This window comes from Thalassophryne amazonica, chromosome 8, assembly GCF_902500255.1.
Source record: "Thalassophryne amazonica chromosome 8, fThaAma1.1, whole genome shotgun sequence".
In the NCBI taxonomy this organism is placed as follows: Eukaryota; Metazoa; Chordata; class Actinopteri; order Batrachoidiformes; family Batrachoididae; genus Thalassophryne; species Thalassophryne amazonica.
The window spans coordinates 80,213,813-80,240,818 of NC_047110.1; the positions used below are offsets into that span (position 1 = coordinate 80,213,813).

The 27,006-nt window shown below is 41.7% G+C and overlaps 1 protein-coding gene across 1 annotated transcript in view; it reads right to left on the reverse strand.

Moving 5' to 3' along the window:
* The window catches only part of furinb (furin (paired basic amino acid cleaving enzyme) b), a 271,471-nt gene that overhangs the window by 14,671 nt on the left and 229,794 nt on the right, over nucleotides 1–27,006 (reverse strand). The window contains exons 8-10 of the mRNA XM_034176832.1: nucleotides 14,704–14,876; nucleotides 11,158–11,370; nucleotides 2,628–2,728 (exon numbers count right to left, since the gene is read on the reverse strand). Of these exons, the coding sequence (XP_034032723.1) occupies nucleotides 2,628–2,728; nucleotides 11,158–11,370; nucleotides 14,704–14,876 (487 nt within the window). The remainder of the gene's footprint in view (nucleotides 1–2,627; nucleotides 2,729–11,157; nucleotides 11,371–14,703; nucleotides 14,877–27,006) is intronic.

The following is a 27,006-nucleotide window of genomic DNA, read 5'->3' on the forward strand; positions in this document are numbered from 1 at the left end:
CACCATCTCTTGAAAGTAACCATGTATCTGCTGCAGCCAGGTGAAACACGGGTGTCCTCTTTAGACACCTATGTTACATGCTGGAACATGTACAGAGAAACGTGCTACATGTCCACAATGTTGCAGCTGACACTCGCTGTCATCTGAGTCTCCTTAAATTATCACTTGTTTGACACAAAGCCATACCAACAGTACCCAAGAATACTGATTTCCAAATTAATGGATATTTACCTCCATCAATGAAGTTGGAGGAGGTTATGTTTTCATTCCTGTTTGTTTGTTTGTGGTCTGTTTGCTTGTTGTAAACAGCCTGGAGCACACAGCCTGGAGCACACAGCTTTTCATATATCTTTATGAAATTTTTACTGAAGATTCACATCCTGATAGGCAAGAACTGATTAAATTTTCAAAGTCATAGGTCATAGGCCAAAGCCCAAAACCAGGAAAAATGTTGGGAAATTGGAACAATCCCTATCTATAACATTGAATGAATTTTCAAAAAGGATGGATGGTATGAAGTGGTTAGACACAAATGCAGGCTTCAGATGTTAGAGATACTGAGTTTAATGTTGGATCAGGCTGGGTTCGATACACGAAAAGGCAGACCGTAATAAGCAACACTAGCTGTAGCATTTGGCAGAGACAGGATCCAAAAAACAGGGAGACTGGTCAAAAACACAGGTAATCAAAAACAGGACTATATACTCCAAAGACAAACACTTGAAAGAAGCACAGAGCACAACAACCTCACAATCAGGTGAGGAAAAAGGTGTGACTAATAAAGAGGGAGTGATTAGGAGGAAATGCAGGACAGGTGTGGAGGAGGGATCTGGAACGGGGTGTGGCAAGCAGGAAGGAGGACAGGAGGGAAATGCCCAATACCAAACACCAGACACCAGACAAGAAAAGTCCCCAACACAAAACCCAAACAAGAATAACACAAAAGAAAAAAATACAATAACAAAACTCCTCCAACAACCCCACAAGCTCAATCATGACAAACACTTTTGAAAAAGATCAAAGCCCTTTCATATTTGAAATCATTATGTAGGATGGTATCCTTCATCGACTATGATCCAGATCTGATCCAGATTACAGATTTTGTGGCCATTTAAATTTAACATTGAAAACCCCATTTAATGTATATTTTACATTATATCTTAATCAAACATGCCCCAATTACTCTCATATTTGAAAGTGAGGTGCAGACTGGCACTCACTACCGCCTGACAAAGATTGGTCAAGATCTGATCCGGACTGTGGATTTTGTGGACATTTGAATTTAATGTTGAAAATCCAATTTAGTGTACATCAGGGGTGGCCAAGTTCGGTCCTCGAGAGCCACATTCCTGACACTCTTAGTTGTCTCCCTGCTCCAACACACCTGAATCCAATGAAAGGCTCATTAAAAGTCTGCTAACAAGTCTTTCATTGGATTCAGGTGTATTGGAGCAGGGAGACAACTAAGAGTGTCAGGAATGTGTCTCTCGAGGACCGAACTTGGCCACCTCTGGTGTACATTTTGGATTATATCTCAATCAAAAGTGCCTCAGTGACTCTCATTTTTCTGTTATGGATTTACCTACACCATCAAAATTGGGTGGAGGTTCCAATTTTATGCCTGTTTGTCTGTCTTTCATTTATCAGTCAGAAACCAAGTGCCAAAAAGGAATGAGAAACTGTATAGCAGAGATAACCAATGTTCAGAAACCAAAAAAGTAAAAACCAAAAAACAAAAACAAAACAACAACCTGACAATATCACAAAAAACTTTGAATCAAGTGCATGAATTAAATACATGCACCTCACATTTGATCACAGCTAATTTATCTTATGAAAAGTCACTACTAATAGGATTTTGACTTTGAAATTTTTTTCCAAGGTAAAATTTTGTGAAAATAGTGTGGGCAGAGTTTTACACTCTATGAGAGCGGTGCTGTAGTTGACATTAGTTTTCATTATGTCATTGGTGCTATCTCTTATTGGTGTCATGAAATAAATATTTCTGGCCTGGCAGGGGTTCTTTTTGGCCAGATTTCCCATGGCGTTAATGGTACCATGCAAAGCATATTGTGGCACACTATCACATCGGTGATAGTGATGGACCACAGACCCTCACTTCGAAGGGCCCTAGTACCAAAGATATCCAGTCGTTGTCTTAGGTTACTGATTAGCATCTACGTCTCACAACCATACAGTAAGGCAGCAAACACCAAGACCCTAAAGTCTTGGGCCGTCATTCTCTTGTGAATGTATGACCAGAAATATTAGAGCTGCAGGATTCTGACAAATAAAGCAAGCAATATGAGTGAAAATTTAAAATTTTAACTGCAGCCTGGACAGTTAAAAACAAAAAAAGTCTATATGGGCTGGACCTGCTGATTTGTCTTGCTAATTAATGGATTATCAAAAGCTTAATGTGCTGAGGAAAGAATTTCTGTCTTGGGATTGGGGCCAGTGCTGAGTCCCAGACAAGCGTGCACACACACAAACACACACACACATACGTTAAGTGCACATCACAGCATAGCAAATGAAGTGGTACAATAAAATTAAACTGAAAAACCATTTTTTAAATTTATATTCTAACTTTTTTATGTAAATCACAGAGTCTGAGTCTCACTCACTTGGCTTCCAGAGCCAGGGCGATGATTCCAGCAGCCAGTGGTGCCGAAGCCGACGTACCTGTGTGAGAGTCTGTGCATTTTTGCTTGAGGTCTGTGGTCACCTTGGAGTCAGAGAAGAGAAAACGTGAATACAAATATTGAAGGAGACACAGTTAATATGACACTTTGATTTTCTGTCTTCAGGATGAGTGAAGTTCACAGCATGAACTTCAGGAGGAGATGTGCCTGCAGCAATTGGTGATGTAAAGAGCCAGGCGGCTCAGTCCAAGGTCTGTGGATCCCAGCCAAAGGGTCAGAGCCAGGGGCAGAGGAGATCAGCACAGTCAGGTTGGGTGTTGAGAGGAAGAATGTGAACACACTGGGTTCAGCTCTGCTCTCTGTCCCTGCCAAAAGCAGAACGTTAATGAGCCCTGTCTGGGTCATGATGGAGAAACATCAGAAGTAATGAGATGCCACAGGCCAAGGAGAGTCCTGAAGGTCAGGGACAGAGTCCAGATTTGACACTTTGCCTGACAGCTGGTGGTACAAATGAACATTTTCTGAAGAAAGATGCCTACGTGTCAAAGAAGGTAAAGAGAGGGCCTGTTAATACACACTCCTGATGTTCGATACCAAAATGGAGATGAAGAACTGTAGAAACCCTTCATCATGTCTGCATGTGGTCCTCAGGATGTGGAGCTGTGTGCGGAACTTTGAATCCCAGAACTTGCCGTGGGGCACTCTTTGGGTGCTGTGAAGCAAACCCTTAGGTTGGGTTGGAACTGGGGAGTGTTCTAATTTCATTGACTTGATTTGGTATCCGTGGAACTGCCAAATGACTTGTGTGGCCACGACTTAGGTCTGCACCTCCCAGTTGTCCTTTCACTGGGAACATGAACAAAATGTTCAGATACTGTTGCTCAGCTGCAACATTTCTATCGCTGCATGTTCTGACAATTCTGTGTTGTTTCATTTTATTTAATAAGTATAGGCAAAGCAAATGGTCACCACACTAAGTCTGGTCTACTTGAGGTTTCCTCCTATGGGCCCGGTCCACTGGGGAGAGGATTAATTGCGCATGAATTGAGTACACAAATTATGGGCATTCGTTGTCGTCCGCAACAAAAATGGCCAAAAATGACAAATATCCTAGTATGAATTACGGATATATTAATAATATATAGCGAATATATGATGAACAATCACAGTTGTATAATGCATGTAGGAAACGGATCCGACGCATTGCGATTATCACAGAAGTATTACGGGTGTATTATGAATGCATCACGCACGTGTTGCACATGCACGGCATCTGCAATGTGGTAATAAAAGAAGCGCACTCGGGCCGTCGGCATCACTATTCACACCAACAATACAGCCTCTGGAGAATTTGCTGGACTTGGACAAGTTGATTGGAGTAAAGCAGTGAACAGGCGAGTTGTGACATCAGCGGAACACACCAGAGCGCAGCTCGTCTGAACGATTATAACAAGAAGTTAAATCTGTGCTGCAGACAAGAAGGAAAAAACACACAACTGTGTTATCAAGCCTTGACAATGTAAACAAGCCAAATAATTACCTTTTTAGACGTCTCAAAATGCTTTCTGCAGCTTGTTAGCTGTTCGCACGTGCACTTGCACTCAAATGGCCCAGCTGCAGCTTCCTCTGTGATTCAGGAGGTGATTAGAGCCGTTTTCAACAGCCAATTTGCAGAATAAAATGATTAATCCGCCACAAAATAATTATTTTATATACGCAGCATCCAGCGCAGAGTGCGTGGCAGCTGGTAGAACAAAGAACGGCATCCAGCTGTGAACACAGCGCATCTGATTTGCATCTGCCGCAAAGCAGACGTAATAAAAATGCTTTATTCGTGGCCAATCTGTATGCAGTCGCTACAATTATTTTAGTTTGTGATGTGGACACGATGGGCACACAAAATATCCGTTTAACACAGCTTCCCAGTCCGCTGCCAAGCCGCAAATCCCTGTCAGTTGCGGATATCAGCAGATGACAGCGAATATACAGCGCATAGATTGAGTATGCATTGTGTATGTATTGAGTATGTATGTAAGGCTGATGTCATCCGCAGCCAAAATTTTGTGCAGCTCAAAAATCCTGGTAACAGAAAAACGTGCCTCTGCGGACAATCGTGGATGTGTGCGGGTGTCGGCCGACTCATACAAGCATGTTTCACACATACTGCGGATGTTAAGCAAATATGAGCCAATTTTGTGCGCAATCCATACGCAAATCCTCCTAAACGCCAGTGGGAACGAGCCATATAATCTAAGAAGAGAGAGGGAGTTTTTCTTTACCTCTGTTGCCAATTATTTGGCTCATGGTGTGTGTAAGGTTAAAACCTTGCTGGTGTATAGCACCTTGTGGCAGCATTTGTTGTGATTTAGTGCTGCATATATAAATTGAATTGAAAGGCTGTCAAATTTAACCCCTTAACGCCTGAATTTATATAGCTGTATATAAAAAACGTTTTGTGTGTGTTTTTGCCTTTAAGTAGATGGTAAATAATGTTGAGATTATTAATTTCACTTTTGCACAAAAAATAAATAGCAATTTTGGTATTTTGGTAATGACTTTATGTTATAATGTTATAATAATAATAATGGTATGTTGCAAATTTGAGACAACAGGCATACTGGTCAATTTGGTATGTTGCATATTTGAGTCAAATATTGTAGCATATATGCGACAATAGGCGTTAAGGGGTTAAATATCTCTGTTGTGTTCATTCAGTAGTCTGAACCATGTACTATTAAAAGCCAAGAATTTGCAGGTTTTCATTGCAATCAAATACTCCAGCATCTTACTGTGTTAATTAGCACCATTTTACGTAGCGCAGAGGAATGTGTCTGTAAAATAGGGCAGCGCAGTCTCGTTTGAGGGCAGGCGCTAAAGGGGTATAATATGACGCATATGACATAATTTGTCTACTTCTAGCATACAAACCATGGCATTTTCAATTGGGTTTTGGGCAAATTACACACACAAAAAAAGTGAAAATGCAAAGAAAAAGTGACGACGTGGTGGGAAAGTGGACATGTGTTGCGGTTTGTTTATGATCTGGAGCACAAACGTTTTGAGGCGGTTTTGCAGGTAAGAGAACGGAGCTACTCTGGTTAGCTGTGTAGGCTAACACTTACCGACACGCTGTCTTCCACCTTCTCGCCTTTTCCACCAGGACCCGAAAAAAAAAAAAAAACTTTTCGGGACTGCTTCGGTGATTGCAGCCGAAAACAAAACTGTATACCATTTATCTGTGTGAAGTGTGTATATACTGTGTATATATTAAATGGAGGTCCCCGTAAGTGGTAAAATCCCACAATATCACGGAGGGTTCAAATGAGACTATCCTAGTGTGGTACGCCCTTCCCGGTACATATCGTAGGTTTACAGTGCTAATTCATTGATGACAGAAGTATGTTTACAAATGTTGGTAATGAGCAATTTTTTAACTGTTTGCAATGCACCAATCATAACATCTGTAATATGAACCAGGTGCGAGAGTTCGTGCATGCGCCGGTGTGTTTTGAGCAGGAACAGTGCCAGGTGCAGTACATGGCACTGCTTATGTGGGAGAAATAAAAACCAGCTGGTACGTGTGGGACCACATCGCGCCGCTTATGTAGAATAAATAAAAAATAAAAACCAGCCGGTACCTGTGGGACCACATTGCACCGCTTATGATGGAATAATTAATAAAAAAGAAGAAGAAGAAGAAAAAAAATACACCACCTGGGATGCGAACTTGCGCCTTTCAAAAGCTCTGATTGGCAGTCAGCAACTTTACGGCTGAGCTACAGACCTGTTCTTTGAAAGCTGCGGGAAGCTGCCTCATATCAGGAAGGACATGGAAGTATTACAAAAAAACCTTTAAATCCCACACCATGTAAAACACCACATTTATCAAGTGGGCAATACAAATATGATCCGTCTGTTCCTCTGGTGATGACCCATGGTCACACACATACAGTCATGAAATGACATGAATTAGAAGCAGTGTGCTCTGATGTCCACAACTACTGGTCCGGTGCACCCAGTTGGTCACGCATGTCTTGTGGACAGCGCGCTGCAGCACGGACACCACGTCATGTGGAACAGAGCTCACGTAGGTGACATGACGGTCAGATTGCCTGCTGCGTGTTCTGATCTGACGGTCTGTTTCAACCTGGCAGGCTGTCAATGTCCACTCCGTGCGCACGCTCGCTGGTTGCAGCTTGTCGCCACCATGATATATGTTTTTTTTATGTCCATGTAAATACAACAATCAGACACACGCGCGTCACAGTGGACAGTTGGTAGTCCATGTCTGTCCAAACACAGTAGTTGTTGTGTAGCTGGAATGTCCAGAATGACAGATCACCACAGCTGCTTCTGTCATAGCCACACATCCTGTCAGTTTCAGTGCACACACCAAAGCCACAGTGCAAACACCAAAGCTCCGTCCCAATGCGCGAATTCCTCCGCTCCTCTTTCCATGACAAAAACTCCTGTAACAGTGGAATGTGCCGTTCATTTCCAAACTGAACGCCGAACGTTGATCCGGGACGTCGTCTGACTACCAGAGAAATTGCAGAAGACGTGGACATCAGCACTTTTTCTGCACAATGAGACAGAGATGCGGAGGAATTTGCGCGTCGGGACGGAGCCGCATGGCGCAAAGCAACGCCGTGATGAAGCCTCACAGGACATGTTCTGGCATGTCCAGCTCATCCACAATTTCTCGGATAGTCACACGACTGAAAAGCCACCGAAAGCCGTCTGAAAGACATCTGAAAGTCGTCCTGTGAGACCAACACGGAGGTGCTTTTGTCCCGCGCCATTCGCGGCTCTGTGGCGCATTCCTCCGCTCCTCTTTCCATGACAAAAACTCCTGTAACAGTGGAATGTGCCGAAAAAGTGCTGATGTCCACGTCTTCTGCCATTTCTGTGGTAGTCAGACGATGTCCTGGATCAACACAGCCTTCACTTTGGAAATGATCTGGTCGTTTCAGCCTGTCGATCGCCGTTCGGAGCGCAGTGCGCTCTCAGACGCTGTGGGCGGTCTTTAAACCGGCTGTAACACTCCTTAATCTGTGTGATCCTCATAAAATCGTCCCTGAAAGCCATCTGAATTTTCCGAATGGTGTCCACCTGGCTGTCTCTCACAGTTTCTGGAAAAATTTGATGCAGCAAAGCTCCAAATCATTCAGACATTTTACTCGCAATAAAAATCCGACAAGGGGGGTGGACCACTGCTCACTCAAAACGTGCTCACAGGCGGATGACGCAACCGACAGGTGTGAAAAAACTCACGCATGCGCACAAAGGTTCAAGCTTGGCTGATGCAATCACACGTGATTCAAATCCATATGGTTTTTGCAAAAAATAAAAAGGTCGGATAGTTTTCTAACAGACCTCGTATTATGAGTGAAATCTCCTCTACCCTTGTCGCTGACCGAATGGGCCCCTCCTAAAAATTGCGTAATTTCGGAGCACAACAGCTCGTCTGAGACAGTCTCTCTTCACGCAAAGCGATCAAATGGATTAATGGGATTATTAACCATCAGATGACAAGGTAAATCCTCTTAAATCATTCTAAAGTTAGTTTTAAGCAGAAACGAGGCGATAATCATGATGCTTTGAAATGATGGGCGCGCAGTGAATGCAACAGGTAGCATTCCTCTGTCTTTTATTATGAAATAGTGCTGAATTTATGTGGAAATGATTGTTGTACAAAAACTTCAGATATATGTTGCTGAGATAGATGATGACTGGAGTGCAGTTTTAAGCAGAAACGGTGTGTTAATTGGTGAACCGCGACTGATGATGCATGCGCAGTGAAGGCAGGGCGGACCGATTTTTAGGGGGGACCGTTTGGTCGGCGACACCGTCTTGTCAATTCAAGTGGTTTTACTCCAATAAGAGTTGATTTAGCCCTGTGGTATATTTATCTCTATTTAGACTTGGACCAAATGTTATCCCAGCAGAGTAAACTTTACTATGCAAAATTTTCTGTGTATGTGGACTCCCAGGAAACAAAAGTCCCTGCCCCTTTCCACACAGGCCCCTCCAATAATAATGGGCTGAATGTCTGTTTTGTTTCTCCTTAAGTATATGATTAGCTCCTTGGTTTTGAATGTGTTCAGGAGCAGGTTATTTTCTCTACACCACACTGTTAGCTGTTCCACCTCATCCCAGTAGGCGGACTCATCTCCTCAAGTGATACAGCCTACCACTGTGATGTCATCTACATACTTAATGAAGGTGTTGCTGGTGTGGGTAGGGGTATCATCTTTTTATTGGTCACATGACATTTTACTGGCCTTGAAAGGCCAAACTCAAGATCATAACTGTTAAACAGTTTTTACCCAGTGAATTAAACATAGTGGGAAGGTTGTGTGTTAGTCAAGGATATTGTCTTTCAATGTTGGACAAAACTGATCAAATGTCAAAGACACACAAAATCATATATTATTGTATCGCTAAATCACTTAACTCAGTGTACAACATGTCAGGCGCTGCTGTACTGCTTCTTTTACTGCAAGTGACCCATAAAAATATTTCAGCTATTAAATAATTTGTTAGCAACCTTAGTAGAGAAGCTTGAATCTTCGACTGGACTGGGTTGCTTGACGTGAGGACGTTTCGCTTCAAATCACAGAAGCTTCCTCAGCTAAAATTCTTGCTCTGGTAGTCTGACTTCCACAAGCCAACAAAAGCTGGAGTTTTTTAACCTAACCAGACCCCTCCTACCGAGAGGCCGACTGCTATAGGCTAGTGACTAAACAATAGCTCTAATTAGCACTTATTGTGCACTCTCCTAATGATGGGATGGAAGCCTCCCCTGATGGCTCCCTTGACAACTGCTTTGACCTGAGTACCCTATTGTAAACAGGGGACAAAGCGTGTCTGAGACCCGCTCCCGGTTAAGGCTGGGTTTCAACTGTTTTACAAAGAATTAGCAACCTGTTAGCAACCTGTTATGCTGCGGTACCAGTGAGACCAACCAGTTTGATGGGGAAAGCAGCTGCACAAGATATCAGAACATTTCTAACATCATACGTACTACAACCTGGGGCCAGTCCCTCAGGTTCTACACGAGTGGTGAACGGTAGGCCATTGTTTTAAATCTCCTGCAGTGGTCCAGTATCTGTCTTATAAGAATGCACTAAGTTTGCTGAATTCCCCACAATGCACTGTGGGGAAATCAGTACACGTAGTGCACTTTGTGCTCTATTTTGCTCACTGAAATTACTTTTGTTCAGTTGTGGTGTCTTTGAGTATAGAAAATAATCCATCATGCCTGAGGAAATATATGAGAATAAATACTTTTTTCTTTGGCTGCAAAACTGTCAAACTCCATAACATTAAGAGACGACAGGCGACCAAATAGAAAATCTAAACGACTGATGTATGACTGTGTGTCACCTTTGTTGAAAACTGATTTTCTTCTAACGTGGCTGTCTAAACAAAAATGTGCTAAATCTAAAATTCAGACTGAGCGTTAAAAACAGTTTTTGTACAAAAGGAAGCAGTGTGGAGTCATTGACGGATGGATGAAGTGACAGCTTCTGACTGAAAAAGCAACAGTACACATCGACTGTGACTGTTTATTGCAAAATGAATTCAATTTGGCCCATTTGATGAGCTGTGTTTGCTTGCCTGCAGCCTGCCTACAGTGTATTTTGGAAAGAATGACAGATTTATGGTTGTTTTATGTTATTCTGTGTCCCTGAGGCAAGCCTTTCTTCAACTGACAGGCAGCTTGAAGGAAGCATGCAGCATCTCTCACTGTTTGTTCACTTTGCTCACTGCATGTTACAAATCATTCACTGTGATTCTGACAGTCTGATGTTGATTTCTGATTCTGAGGGGGGCCCTTAAAAAGTTCATCTTGAGGGCCTTTGGGATTTTATATTACACACAGCTTCATTTGACATTTACATACACTGTTCTAAGGCATTCAGACAAAATAATAAATCCTGCAAATAATCTGAGATATTTAAAGCTACAGTGTGCAGGAGTCACCTAGTAGTGAGACTGAAAATTGTATTATGTCACTGCTGGTCATGATTTTGTTTCCCTTCATGTTTTTGCTTCTTTCGCGATGGGGATTCTTACTCCTTCACCCTCTCTTGTTATAAGAAATATGTATGAGCTCCCATTTCACAAAAACCACAGTTGTCAAACTTCTTAGCCTGCACTAGCAACCAGTAGCCAGTGTACAGGTAAGCAACCACTGATTCTTTTTTTTTCTTCAATATACTGTAAAATATGAAAGACAGAGTAAGCATGTCCATTCTGAGCTAATGCATCAACATGGTGGTGCGACATGGCAGCCTCCATGAGGGGGCCCACTCCCATGTAGATAACAATGGCTCATTCTAAGAACATGAAAACCCATAGATTTGTGATTTGTTGTTGCAGGTAGTTATAGGCCAACAAACACATGGATATAAATGCTATATTACATTTTTTGCTCATAAACACCTCTAAATCCTACACACTGTAGCTTTAAAGTATGTTTATGTGAATGTGTGATAACACTCACTATCTGCTTCTCCCCAGGGTTTCCAGAGCTGAAGGTGGTGGCAAGGGTAGAAGAGCAGGCCTCACTGTACCACGGCACATTGCCAGACTGGGTGGTGCTGCTGATGGATAGGGTGTAAATGCTGTTTGTGTAGCCATCACAGTTACAGTTGTCCTGTTCTCTGCCACCGTTACCAGAGGCCCACACAAAGATAGAGCCTAGTCCTCCGCGGCCCTGTGGCACAACAACAAACCAACAAACAATCACACGCTGATAATCCAGACACATAAAATGTTAATAGAGACGCAAAAAGCAATGGGTGCTCGTTGAAGAGTGAAAAATTACTTTGACAAATGTTTATCTCTCTATCTAAATGCTTTCATTCAGTAACTGCTGCACGCAGAACTCTTAAAGACATCATAATGTCACACAACTTGCTGTATCAGATAAACACAAGAATGTAATTACACAATCTACTCAGTGTGAAAATAATTTGGGAGCCTGATAAAAGTCAAGCAGGGAAAGTACAGCAGGATTATATTCTACACTTTCCTAAACACTATACATACACATGGGACATGTAGTTGGGTCTATCAGTAATTGTTGTAATTTGTACTTTTGTCTGTGAGCACCATCACAGCGGAGTTGAAATGAAACAGTAAGGATGTGCTTGTAGGTAGGGATGGGTACCAAATTCTGTACTTTTTTATGGTACTGACCAAATTCCGTTGGTACTATCGGGTATCACGTAAAATCCAACGGTACCATGTTTCGGTACTTAAATGCACCATTATGCTTGAGAGAGTGGGAGAGTGGACAATTTTACATGCTGAACATGAACGCAGCACGCATATATTTGTGCATATATTTGCTCATTTTGAAATGGATGCCTGCAACACATTTCAAAAAAGTTGGGACGGGGCACCAAAGACTGGGAAAGAATGATGAATGCTCAAAGAACACCTAACTGGGGGAGGTGATGGTCTAGTGGTTAAGGTGTTGGGCTTGAGACCAGAAGATCCTCAGTTCAAATCCCAGCCTGACTGGAAAATCACTAAGGGCCCTTGGGCAAGGTCTTTAATCCCCTATTGCTCCCGGTGTGAGCATTCAGTCTTTGGTGCCCTGTCCCAACTTTTTTGAAATGTGTTGCAGACATCCATTTCAAAATGAGCAAATATATGCACAAAAACAATAAAGTTTATCAGTTTGAACATTAAGTATCTTGTCTTTGTGGTGTATTCAATTGAATATAGGTTGTATATATAGGATTTGAAAATCATTGTAAACTGTTTTTATTTCCATTTTACACAATGTCCCAACTTCAATGGAATTGTGGTTGTAAATGGTTAAAGCAGTATTTTGTTACACCCCTTGAATTAAAGCTGACAGTCTGCACTACAAGCACATCTTGACTATTTCATTTCAGCTCCATTGCAGCGTTTAGAGGAAAATAAATAAGCAAATAAACAATCAAATAAAAGATCCTGCTGTCCAAACATTTATGGCCCCAGCTGTATGTCACTCTTATATTTCGCTACATGAAAGCATTTTGTTTTGTTGTTGGTCAGTAACTTTGGGCAATTAACATAACATTAAACATTTAACATTTTTGTTAAAATTGGTTGGTTTGGACTGATTTCTGAACACATTTTAAATTCTTCACTTCAACCTTAGGGGTGCTAATAATTCTGACCAGGACTCCATGTTGGGAGAAGCCTGTAGGTGGTTAACTGGGAGAGAGGAGATTAAAGAAACTGGAGGGACTCATGAATAACATCTGATATGAAGCAAAATATGTATTTATGCAATAATAAAAGAAAAAAGAAAACCAAAAAGCAAACAAAAAAATCCCATCTACTTTCTGTCACCCAGATAAACCACAAAAACATGTCATTTATATGATGTTCATATGTTAAACCCATTTTGTTAAAAACTGCTTGTCCATCTATTCTGCTCTCTTCCTGATCTGGTTATTAATTAAGTAATATATAGGGCTGTATCAATTCATTGAAACAAATCAAAAATAGTTTTTAAAGTAATAGAAACGGGTACATTTGGATCGATTTAAATGGATTATGAACCGGCTGACTGACTGACTGTAAAGTTAAGAATCAGTTGAGTTCTATGCAGCTACTTCCAAATAGCATCTTTAAAATCTTGCAGAAGTGCAAATGTCCATACAAGACTCTCGCAAGACTTGACACAGTTTGTGTAGTATGTATATAAGCTACGGTATGTAAATAAACAGAAGCAATATGTCCGACAATCCCGTCAATTGACACGGTACCATCAAGCCTATAATCAAACATTTGGAAGCGATATTGATTCTGTTAGAAGGATAGAGAGTTAGACAAAAATCACTTGTAAACAATTCAGCACTGCAGTAGCTCGATAAATCTTAATACTCATTTGGTGAAACACGCAGACCACAAAATCGGCATGAGGAAGGACACATAAGACAAACGTGGAGGTGAAACACTTTCTGCAACCTTGGCTAAAGCCGGCTTTATCTGAAGGGAAGCAATATAATTTTTTTAAAGAACTGGCTTAATCTAATTTCTTATGGAAACTGAATGTCTTCACTAAAAAAGAAACCAAACAAAACAACATAAAAAAAAACTGGATATGTTTTTGCACCATCACTTTTGTCATCTGAAGAACACAAAGATGCTGTTTTTCTTTTTGGCTTGCTAACCAGAGAAATATTACACTCACAAAAATATAAAAAAAACAACTTAATTTATACTGAACACTCTTCCAAGAAGATTGTTCAGAGATTCAATTAATTTAATTTTCATCTTCCAAATGACGTGTCCTTAGAAATGAAGAGGAACAGATGTGGTTCCCAATAGGAGACATGAAGCTGCAGCCAACAGATTAAAACCGCCAAACACACTTTATTACCTGTCGCTGCTTTGGTGCAGACCCAATGACTAAACTCTGGTGTCAGAGGTTATCGAACTGCCTGGAGAACACACAGTGAACCACGATGGCTCTGCTCAGCTCCTGTCAGACTACTTTTCCCCCCTCCCCAAACACATCATGATATGTGGATCATTTCACATTTGTGCCGTGACAGATGAATCATTCCTTCCCACAGAAAATTGCCACTCAGTCATTTATAAGCTGAAGTATTGTGATGTTTGAATCCAACTATTGTTCTGCACCAGTGATTGTCTCTACCTTTTCAATTTATCATTTCACCGTTCAACTAAAACATCTGATGTAATATGAAACATGAGAAATGAATACATTAGCTGTGGTTAATACATTATGTCATGTTCTTTTACTGCTTACTCCAGTCAAGTGAAAAGGGCTTGTCAGGCAGCATTTAGCAGTGGAGGAGAGTTGATTTTATTCCTCCATTAAACATTGATAGAGCATGATTGTATAGGGTTTAGGTTAACTCCTGTAATAGATTTGCTTTTCAACAGCAGTGTTTTTGCTGGCCCGATACAAATTGCTCTACGTGGAGCTCCGAGAGCTGCTGACAGGTCGTGATGAGAGAAATAATAAATAAGGAAGATATCAGTAGATTACAAAGTCCAAATTCATACTCTGACTGACCTTGGTGATTCCCTGGAGGAACGCTTCCTTCGCCAGCTTGGCAGGACCATCCAGTGATTTGCCGTCATCTTCTGGGCCCCAGCTGGCACTATAAATGTGGATGTGCTGAGGGCTGAGGCTGAGAGAGTGGGCCTCCACCACGTCTGTCACCTCCCCATCCAACATGCGTACTCCTGTGGCAAGGCGGTACAGAATATCTTGCTGAAGCACAGATATGAAAAGCGATGGGGAAAGAGTGACAGATGGCAAACCAGAGTGAGGCTATAAATTTTAGTTTCAGATTGGAGAGGGATATGTCAAAACTCGAGGGAAAGAAATGAGAGACGATGTGTAGATGGAGAGTTTCATAAGAAAAACAAAGAGACAGGAATCAGTTAGACCACAACGACTACACAAAAAAGACTTCAGAGTTTTCTATTTTAAATACAGTTCCCTGCGTAATTATTTACTCCACTTGGTGTTTTCCTTTTTCTTTTTTTGTATTACAACCCGTAATTTAAATGAATTGTTATTTGTCTCCCCGTGACCCGATCCTGGATAAGCGGTTGAGTGAGTGAGTGTTATTTGGCTTTTATGCAACCAGCACAAAATAGTCAGAAAAAACCCATCCTTGTTTTAAAACATTCAAAAACATAAAAAACTAATGGGTGGTGCATGCATATGCATTAACCTCTGTGCCATGAACACCCTAAAACTACAGTCACATTAGCTACAAATGATGGTGACACATACTTTGCTTTGTCGCATCATGGGTGTTCCCAGAGCGTGGACACTAGCATCTCCGTAAGATGTCTGGTAAATCACTTCAGAGGTGTTATCTGGTTACAAAAATAGTCCTGTTAGATTTAGAAGTGTTTATTTCTCGCTATTAGAAGTGTTTATTTCTCGCTAACGTTTACAAAACGTATGAGAAACATATTACATTTTTACAGAAACAAAGCTGTTTCAGAGCGCTTTTCCGCCATATTGGATTATTTTGTTCGAGCTCACAAGTAGCTGATGATACCCTGTCTGTTCACTCTGATTGGCTGTCTCATGTCACGTCACTCAGTATTTGCATAAAACTAAACTTTAGGTCTATTTTGGCCCCGCATATCTGGTGGCCGAAGGACTGTTGTCTCTTGCTGCTGTAAAACACCCGTTCTGACTGAAAATGAATGGCAAGTCTTGCTGTCGCTTGTAACTAATGTGACCGTAGATTAACGATAGATCTTATCCGTATTTCAGGAACAGACCTGCTTCTGGAGAAAGCCAAGCTAGCTTACTGCCACAATGCATTTCTTTATGCGATTGATTCATCGCTGCCCAGCAGTGAGCAAAGTCATATGTTACAACCCCTGGCAAAAATTATGGAATCACCGGCCTCGGAGGATGTTCATTCAGTTGTTTAATTTTGTAGAAAAAAAGCAGATCACAGACATGACACAAAACTAAAGTCATTTCAAATGGCAACTTTCTGGCTTTAAGAAACACTATAAGAAATCAAGAAAAAAGATTGTGGCAGTCAGTAATGGTTACTTTTTTAGACCAAGCAGAGGAAAAAAATATGGAATCACTCAGTTCTGAGGAAAAATTATGGAATCACCCTGTAAATTTTCATCCCTAAAACTAACACCTGCATCATATCAGATCTGCTCGTTAGTCTGCATCTAAAAAGGAGTGAACACACCTTGGAGAGCTGTTGCACCAAGTGGACTGACATGAATCATGGCTCCAACACGAGATATGTCAATTGAAACAAAGGAGAGGATTATCAAACTCTTAAAAGAGAGTAAATCATCATGCAATGTTGCAAAAGATGTTGGTTGTTCACAGTCAGCTGTGTCTAAACTCTGTACCAAATACAAACAACATGAGAAGGTTGTTAAAGGCAAACATACTGGTAGACCAAGGAAGACATCAAAGCATCAAGACAGAAAACTTAAAGCAATATGTCTCAAAAATCGAAAAATGCACAACAAAACAAATGAGGAATGAATGGGAGGAAACTGGAGTCAACGTCTGTGACCGAACTGTAAGAAACCGCCTAATGGAAATGGGATTTACATACAGAAAAGCTAAATGAAAGCCATCATTAACACCTAAACAGAAAAAAAAACAAGGTTACAATGGGCTAAGGAAAAGCAATCGTGGACTGTGGATGACTGGATGAAAGTCATATTCAGTGATGAATCTCGAATCTGCATTGGGCAAGGTGATGATGCTGGAACTTTTGTTTGGTGCCGTTCCAATGAGATTTATAAAGATGACTGCCTGAAGAGAACATGTAAATTTCCACAGTCAATGATGATATGGGGCTGCATGTCAGGTAAAGGCACTGGGGAGATGGCTGTCATTACATCATCAATAAATGCACAAGTTTACGTTGATATTTTGGACAATTGAAAGGATGTTTGGGGATGATGAAATCATTTTTCAAGATGATAATGCATCTTGCCATAGAGCAAAAACTGCGAAAACATTCCTTGCAAAAAGACAAGTAGGGTCAATGTCATGGCACAGGGTCAATGTCAACGAGCAGATCTGATTTGATGCAGGTGTTAGTTTTGAGGATGAAAATTTACAGGGTGATTCCATATTTTTTTCCTCAGAATTGAGTGATTCCATATTTTTTTCCTCTGCTTGGTCTAAAAAAGTAACCGTTACTGACTGCCACAATCTTTTTTCTTGATTTCTTATAGTGTTTCTTAAAGCCAGAAAGTTGCCATTTGAAATGACTTTAGTTTTGTGTCATGTCTGTGATCTGCTTTTTTTATACAAAAATAAACAACTGAATGAACATCCTCCGAGGCCGGTGAGTCCATAATTTTTGCCAGGGGTTGTAATATTGCCAACCTTGTACACTTTCTGGAAGACATAAAATGCCAAAGAGTTTTTGAAGAAAAGTGGACTGAACACTATCATGAAGGATTATTTCTTGTGTTTTGGCTACTCATTTTTTCATCAGATCAGATAATTTCAGTGTTTTTCAGCTTCATATTTTGTATTAGGTTTAAAGTTATTTCCAGTGTTTTTCCACATGTTATCCTCATTTGTTTATGGAATATAACACTTGGAAAAATTAATGAACATGGCCCACATAAATTTAAGTTGTAAAATCAAGAAAACATAAGCAACTAAGGATATTAACCAACTTATGTTATGTTTAAGAATCTTAATCTTTGTAGAAACTTTAAGTTAAATTATTTTTTTTATTCAGAGTGAACACAGATTTAGAGAGAAATATAAAAATATTTGAGAGGAATGGTCTTTTGTGTATACAGTATAGAAAATGTTTTTGGATCATGCATAGAAAAATGCACCAAATTATTAAACTCCAGTGTCAGAGGTTATCTTACTGCCTGGAGAACACACTCTGAAACACAATATGCTGGGCTGCTGACAGACAATTACAACAACAAATGTAAATAATAACTTTCACAGCCAGAGGTCTTTATACAAGTCACGGGATGAATACATGAACTTGGACTTCATTTACATCAGTTATTAAATACAAACATTATGGTACTATGTGGTAAATCTGTCTGGAGTAGGCAGTTGTCAAAAACTGATTGGGCAAGAAGGTGATGAGTGAGGGAAGCCACCAGTGACTATATATCGATTCAGGAATGGAGTAACCGTCAGCCACCTCCTGTACATGGATAACATCAAGCTGTATGCCAAGAGTGAGTGAGACATTGACTCACTGATCCACCTCACCAGGATCTACAGTGAGAATACTGGAATGTCATTCAGCTTGGATAAGTGTGACCAAATGATGGCAAACAGGTGATCAGTCCGGTGATCCGGACTGAGGGGGTTGAGCTGCCAGAAAGCAGGACAGGGGACATACACGACAGTTACAAGTACCAGGGAATCCTGCAAGCCAATGGGAACCATGACGAAGATCCAAGAAGGTCAGCCACAGCCAAATACCTCCAGAAAGTAAGACAGGTTCTGAGAAGCCAGCTCAATGGTACACAGTAAATTTTGCTGAGTAAAATATAGTCTGCCTACATGACATTTGATCCCAGTCTAAATAGAGTAAAATACACTCTATTACAGAGTGAAATCAGGTCGCCAGTTGTTGCAGACCGAACGATCCCCCCTAAAAATTGGCCGCCCTGTCGCCCTGCGCATGCGTTATTTCAGATCTCAGCAGCTCCTCTGAGACTCTCTTCACCCAAAGCGGTCAAATACTCATAAATTAATGGAATTATTAACATCAGATGACAAGGCAGAACATCTTAAATCATTCTAAAGTCAGTTTTAAGCAGAAACGAGGCCGTTTTAAGCAGAAACAAGGCGATAATCTGTGACTCTTTGAAATTACCGACGTGCAGTGAATGTAGCAGCTAGCAGCTCGCTTGGCTGCTGCACTCTGATCGCTTCCCCTGTCTTTTATTATTGAAATAATGTTGAATTTATGTGGAAATGATTGTTGTACAAAAGCTTCAGATATCTGTCGCTGAGCTAGATGATGACTGGAGTGTAGTTTTAAGCAAAAATGCGGTGACGACTGGTGAACCGCGGCTCATGACGCATGTGCAGTGAAGGCAGGGCTGACCGAGTTTTAGGGCGGACCGTTTGGTCTGCGACACTGTCTGGTCAATGCAAGTGGTTTTACTCCAATAACAGTTGATTTTACACTGTGTTGGGTTGATTTAGCATTGTGGTAGAGTATATTTAGCTCTATTTGGACTGGGATCAAATGTTATCCCAGCAGAGTAAATTTTACTCTGCAAAATTTACTGTGTAGGAATAAGATCTGAGCCAGCCCTACCAGTCATCACATATCCAGCTGGGATAATAAGTTGGACACAGGAAGAGATTGATGCCACTTTTGTCAAGCTATGAAAACTCCACCCAAAGTCCAGTACCCTCAGGCTCTATGAGCAATGCAAGGAGAGAGGGTGAAGATTAGTGAGTGTCAGAGCCACAATCCAAGATGAGAATAGGAGCATCCATGAATACATCAGAAAGATGCCCCCCTGAGATCACCTGCTACAAGAATGCCTTAGGCAGATGAAGACAGACAGTGATTAGGAGCAGGAGGAGGACATATCATGGAAGTCCAAGCCTCTCCATGGGATGCACAATTGACAGAGGAAGTGGCTGATATCAAGAAGACCGACCAGTGGCTAGAAAAGGACAGCACAAGAACAAGCCCTAAGCATCAGATCCATAGAGGCAGGAGCCTACCACAGCCGACAGGACCCAATTTGCAGGCTGTGCAAATGTGACCCAGAGACAGTAGCAGGATGCAAGATGCAAGCTGGGACAGTGTACACTGAGAGGCACAACCAAGTGTTGGGAATCATGTACAAGAACGTCTGTGCCGCATAAGGATTAGAAGTCCCCAAGTCTCAATGGGAGATGCCACCAAAGGTGGATGAGAATGACAGGGCTAAGGTCCTGTGGGACCTCAAATTACAGATAGACAAGCAGCTGCTGGCCAACCAACCAGACATACTGGTGGCTGACAAGGGAAAGAAAGCCGTAGTTGCGACTGATGTGGAAATCCCAGCTGACAGCAATATCAGAAAGAAGGAGCACGAGAAAACAGAGATGTACCAAGAACTGAAGGGGCAAATGGAGCAGATGTGGAAGGTAAAGTCCAAAGTGGTCCCAGTGGTAACAGGCGCACTTGGAACTGTAAGGTCCAAATTGGAAGAGTGGTTCCAGCAGATTCCAGGCACAACATCAGTGCAGTCCTAAGACTAAGAACAGCTAAGATACTGTGCCAAACCCCCACCTTCACACACACACACACACACACACACACACACACACACACACACACACACACACACACACACACACACACACACACACACACACATATATATATATATATGTGTGTGTATATATACACACAGTGATGAAAATAAGTATTTGAACACCCTGCGGTTTTGCAAGTTCTCCCATCTAGAAATCATGGAAGGGTCTGAAATTTTCATCTTAGGTGCATGTCCACTGTGAGAGACATAATCTAAAAAAAAAAAAAAAATCCGGAAATCACAATGTATGATTTTTTAAATAATTTATTTGTATGTTACTGCTGCAAATAAGTATTTGAACACCTACCAACCAGCAAGAATTCTGGCTCACACAGACCTGTTGATTTTTCTTTAATAAGCCCTCTTATTCTGCACTCTTTACCTGTATTAATTGCACCTGTTTGAACTTGTTACCTGTATAAAAGACACCTGTTCACACACTCAATCAATCACACTCCAACCTGTCCACCATAGCTAAGACCAAATAGCTGCCTAAGGACACCAGGGACAAAACTGTAGACCTGCACAAGGCTGGGATGGACTACAGGACAACAGGCAAGCAGCTTGGTAGAAGACAACAACTGTTATGATTATTTATTAGAAAGTGGAAGAAACACAAGATGACTGTCAATCTCCCTCGGTCTGGGATTCCATGCAAGATCTCACTTTGTGGGGTAAGGATGATTCTGAGAAACCTCAGAACTACACAGGAGGACCTGGTTAATGACCTGAAGAGAGCTGGGACCACAGTCACAAAGATTACATAACACATGCAGGGCAGCAAGGTCTCCCTGCTCAAGCCAGCACATGTCCAGGCCCGGTTGAAGTTCATCAGTGACTTTCTGGATGATCCAGAGGAGGCATGGGAGAAGGTCATGTGGTCAGATGAGACCAGAATAGAGCTTTTTGGAATCAACTCCACTTACCATGTTTAGAGGATGAGAACCCCAAGAAAACCATCCCAACAATGAAGCATGGGGGTGGAAACATCATACTCTGGGGGTGCTCTTCTGCAAAGGGGACAGGACAACTGCACCGTATTTAAGCAAGGATGGATGGGGTCATGTATTGTGAGATTTTGGCAAACAACCTCCTTCCCTCAGTAAGAGCATTGAAGATGGGTCATGGCTGGGTCTTCCAGCATGTCAATGACCCCAAACACACAGCCAGGGCAAATAAGGAGGGGCTCCGTAAGAAGCATTTCAAGGTCCTGGAGTGGCCTGGCCAGTCTCCAGACCTGAACTCAATAGAAAATCTTTGGAGGGAGCTAAAACTCTAAACCTGAAAGATTTGGAGAAGATCTGTATGGAGGAGTGGACCAGAATCCCTGCTGCAGTGTGTGCAAATCTGGTGAAAAACTACAGGAAACATTTGACCTCTGTAATTGCAAACAAAGGCTACTGTACCAAATATTAACATTGATTTTCACAGGTGTTCAAATACTTATTTGCAGCAGTAACATACAAATAAATTATTAAAAAATCATACATTGTGATTTCCGGATTTTTTTTAGATTACGAGGTCTGTCCAAAAAGTAACGGACCTTTTTATTTTATGCAAAAATATATGGATTTGATTCATATGTTTTTACGTCAGCCAAGCTTGAACCTTCGTGCGCATGCGTGAGTTTTTTCACGCCTGTCGGTTGCATCATTCGCCTGTGGGCAGGCTTTGAGTGAGCACTGGTCCACCCCTCTCGTCGTTTTTTCATTGTGAGGAAATGGCAGAATGATTTGGGCTTTGTTCCATCAGAATTATTTCAGAAACTGTTAGAGACAGGCAGCTGGAAACCATTTGGAAAATTCAGATGGCTTTCGGTGAAAATTTTATGGGCTTCACAGAGATTAAGGAGTGTTACTACCGCTATGCCTATCTCGGCTTTCAGTGGCTTACCAGTCGAGTGAGTATAAGAGAAATTGTGGAGAGCTGGGCATGTCCCAACTTGTCCTCTGACACTCCAAAACGGAGGTGTTCTTTGTCTCGCTCCATCAGCGAATCCGTCGTGACGCGTGAAGGCTCCGCGCGGCTTTCCATGACAAAATCTCTTGTTAAAAGTGAAATCTGCTGGAAAATGGCTGATGTCCAGCTCTTGTGATAACCAGAGAAATTGCACACGATGGTCCCGGATCCACACAGCCATCCATTTAGAAATGATCTGGTGGTTTCTGCCTGTCGATCGTGGCTCGGAGCGCGGCACGCCGTGCGCCATTGTGGGCCATCCTTAAAGTGGTAGTAACACTCCTTAATCTCTGTGAAGCCCATAAAATTTTCACCGAAAGCCATCTGAATTTTCTGAATGGTTTCCAGCTGCCTGTCTCTAACAGTTTCTGAAAAAATTCTGATGGAACAAAGCCCAAATCATTCCGCCATTTCCTCGCAATAAAAAAACGACGAGAGGGGTGGACCAGTGCTCACTCAAAGCCTGCCCACAGGCAAATGACGCAACTGACAGGTGTGAAAAAACTCACTCATGCGCACGAAGGTTCAAGCTTGGCTGACGTAAAAACATATGAATCAAATCCATATATTTTTTGCACAAAATAAAAAGGTCCGTTACTTTTTGGACAGACCTTGTATGTCTCTCACAGTGGACATGCACCTAAGATGAAAATTTCAGACCCCTCCATGATTTCTAAGTGGGAGAACTTGCAAAATCACAGGGTGTTCAAATATATATATATATATATATGTGTGTGTGTGTGTGTGTAAGGGGATGAATAGTTCTGAGGGCACAGTAGGCTGCTGCTCATACCCTTACATACATAGATGATGCTTCAACAAACCCCAACTGGTTATTAAACAAAGACAGATTATTGACAAGAAGAGAAATGGAAGTCACAATGACACAAATATAAATGTGTCCATAGCTAGCAAAGCATCCAACAGACTCATGTGTCCACAAGCCAGCACTAAATAACAGCTTTCATCGTGCCTGTCTAAACCTTTGAAGTGGGCTGCCTTAGATCAGTCCTCTGAACATTAATGGGTGGCAAGAAGCGTGAAATGAACCATCCCCAAACAAAGTCCATTACTGGGAGGACTGCGGACCACAGTGACAGCACTGTGACAGATCATATCCACATTAATACCTCAATAATCCATTCTCGATTAACCTGTGCGCCTGTGCCGGCACAAACAAATACCAGCAGGGATGCAGCCAAGACAGCAATTATATTTTCTGGTGTGGTGCATGACACAAGTTTGAATACCTCTAAAGATGAACAGGTATGAACAGGCACGTTTGCGTGCAGGCTGGACAGCAGCTGTTAATGGTAATCATTATTGTAAGAATTCTAATCAACTTCCAGCAGCTTGAAGATTCCCTATTAAGACACCGCTGTGCAAGATTCCTCCAGCTCCAGTTAAATCACAGGTAGTAGTTGCATCCATTTGTGTGTATGTGCTGGTTGATGGAAGCAGAGAGGTGTGATAGTTGGATGCAAACAACGGTTGAGTCAAGTAGGGTCAAAACTAATCATCATTCAGGTGGGGGGTGCAAACAGTTATGCATCTCTACACGAACACACATTCACATAGTACACGGTTGTTTGTTTTTGCATGCACACGTGCCCATGCTTGCCATTGGTAACTGGGGGACGAATCACATCTGTTTATAAACAATCCAGCTGATCTCGTGACGTGAACAGATTTGCAGAGGAATCATTTAGGAGAACAGAGCCAGTGCATTGCTCCAGTGGGGGATGAAGAGTAATGAAGACAAAGAAGGGGCGTTATGAGTAACATCTGTGGATGGACTGCTTCGCGCTCCCCACTGAGTCTTGTTGGCTGCCATTATGTCAGTGGCAGATTGTTTGGTGGCAAACGGCATCAAAAGCCCCAGTAGAATACTTGATTAAATGCAGAAATGTTCAACAGGCAAAAACACAAACAACACTTTACTTTCAGGTTTAATCTGTGCTCAAAGTTTTAATGTAACCTGGGGTTTCTTAAGACCTGCTTGTCGATGCCGATCGGCTCAGAACGACAGCTGCAGATGGGTGAGAAATTAAGACAAACCTGCATAAACGAATGGCGAAGCGTAATGAATGCAGATGCTTCCAAAGAGGTGTACTGCATGAGAAAATTACGCAATTAATATGCTGTCATGGTTCGGGTAAAGTTCTCTCCTTAAGGCTGGTGCACAGCCCCCCGACAGGCTGTGAGTCTGTCTGTCATACCAAGCAGGAAAAGTCTCCTCTGTGTGGAACATTTCAGACATTTTACACTCGGAGGGGTGAGACGAAGCAGCTGTCCTCACAGAAAGGATCATATTACACAAGGAGGCAAGTGGTCCATTTCAGCATTTCACTCGTTGTTGTAATCCGTTTGTCATTGTTGCTGACGCCTCATGCACAGAAGAAATGTTTTGAAAAAGCTCAATATGAGTCTGGAGAAAAAAACCCCCACAAAAACCTGCACAATATCCAGTGATGCCACCACATAGTTGACCATTAAAGACAAGACAACAAAGAAGCTGCTGATGTGTCTGTCACAGGTTTAGATTTTGTGTGGCACCCTGAGCCTGCCTTTTTAATGACAAAAGAACTTGGCTTATTAGGGATTTTGACTCTCTTCCACAGACTCAATGAAATACATAGAAAACCTGTAAAGCCTACTTTTAGTACAAAATTCACAAGAGGTATTGATAAGGGAATCGATAAGGAATCGGATCGATAAGCAGAATCGATAATGGCATCGATATCGCTAAAATCTTATCAATACCCATCCCTAGGCATAACTAACACATTTTAACATAAAAAATATTAATGCAACTTGTATACATATTTAATCTCTCATCTAGTCATTTTTAGTCTTTGTTTGCACCCCCCTGAAGAACTCTGGTGCCCTCTAGGGGGAGCACACGTCACAGTTTGAAAACCATTGCTCTAGTCTAATCGTACGACGGTCCAGCGTTCTAAACTGTACACTAAGGCTGACTCTCAATTCTACCCCTTGGCCCTTCCCCTTACCCCTTCCCCCCCGTTTTGCGCGGGCACGAGAGACAGAGGGGTGTCTCAATTCTCTTTTCGGAGCGAGGCTGAGGGGAAGGCGGAGGGCTTCAAACCCCTTCAAACGGAGTGAATCTGGATGCACACTCCGTTTGGAGGGGTAGGAGGAGCTTACCGCTGTCTCCAAAGAAACAAACATGGCACCAAAAGAGCCGCACAAATGAAAGCAGCTTTCATTACAAATTATGCTGTTTAGAAAGTTATAACTTACCAAAAAACTTTACAGGCAGCTGCCTATGACAGTAATGTGTATGCTGCTGGATGCATGTTGCGTATATTGACATTCTGAAGAATATCGTAACTTCGCTCGTGTGCTGAGGTGTTATAATGCATATACACACGAACGCAACGATATGACACTTTTATATTTCTCAATGTAGAAAATCATGATAACGTGTAAGCACGTTAATTTGGATGTTCGTAAATCTTTGGATGATAGTGATCCCTGCTGCTGGATTTCAAGGTCTGTAAGACGTGTGTATTTTGTAAGCAAACAGGGAGCCCTGAGCAAACTTGTCTCCTAATAAGCGTTCAGGCAGAAAACGAGACGTTTCATCAATGGGAGTAAATTGGAAAATATACACACACATGTATATGTGTAACACATAACCTGATGTCCTAATAGACTGTTATTATTTGTCAAGGAAATTTCTAAAGGAAATAGGGCTGGATGCAAAAAATGGGAGAATTTGAAAAAGAAATATAAGATTAACAGAACTAGATGCAGCCCATAACATACATACAGGTGCTGCTCATATAATTAGAATATCATGAAAAAGTTGATTTATTTCAGTAATTCCATTCAAAAACTGAAACTTGAATACATTCATTGTACACAGACTGATATATTTCAAGTGTTTATTTTAATTACTAATTAATTAATTACTAATCAATCAATTGATGATTAATCAAACAATATTAATTATTACTATTATTGATTAATTATTATTAGTATTATTAACATCAATCAATTACTATTTAATTAATTAAATACTATTAATTATTAACTCAGCCACATGGGGTGTGCAGCCAGTACATTCTGAGTGCCGGTCCCAAGCCCGGATAAATGAGGAGGGTTGCGTCAGGAAGGGCATCCGGCGTAAAACAAGCCAACCCAACTATGCAGACTCAGAATCGAATTCCCACACCGGATCGGTCGCGGCCCGGGTTAACAACGTCCGCCACCGGTGCTATTGCCCAACAGGGTGCCGGTGGAAATTGGGCTACTGCTGCGCGAAGACGACGAAGAAGAGGAGGAAAACGTTGCCACGAACAGCGGGAGAAGAAGAAAACTAGAAGGGTGGAAATGAGAGTGGGGACTTTGAATGTTGGTAGTATGACTGGTAAAGGGAGAGAGCTGGCTGATATGATGGAGAGGACAAAGGTAGACATATTGTGTGTGCAAGAGACCAAGTGGAAGGGAAGTAAGAGCAGGAGCATCGGCGGTGGGTACAAGTTGTTGTACCATGGTGAGGACAGGAAGAGAAATGGTGTTGGGGTCATTTTAAAGGAAGAGTATGTTAAAAGTGTGTTGG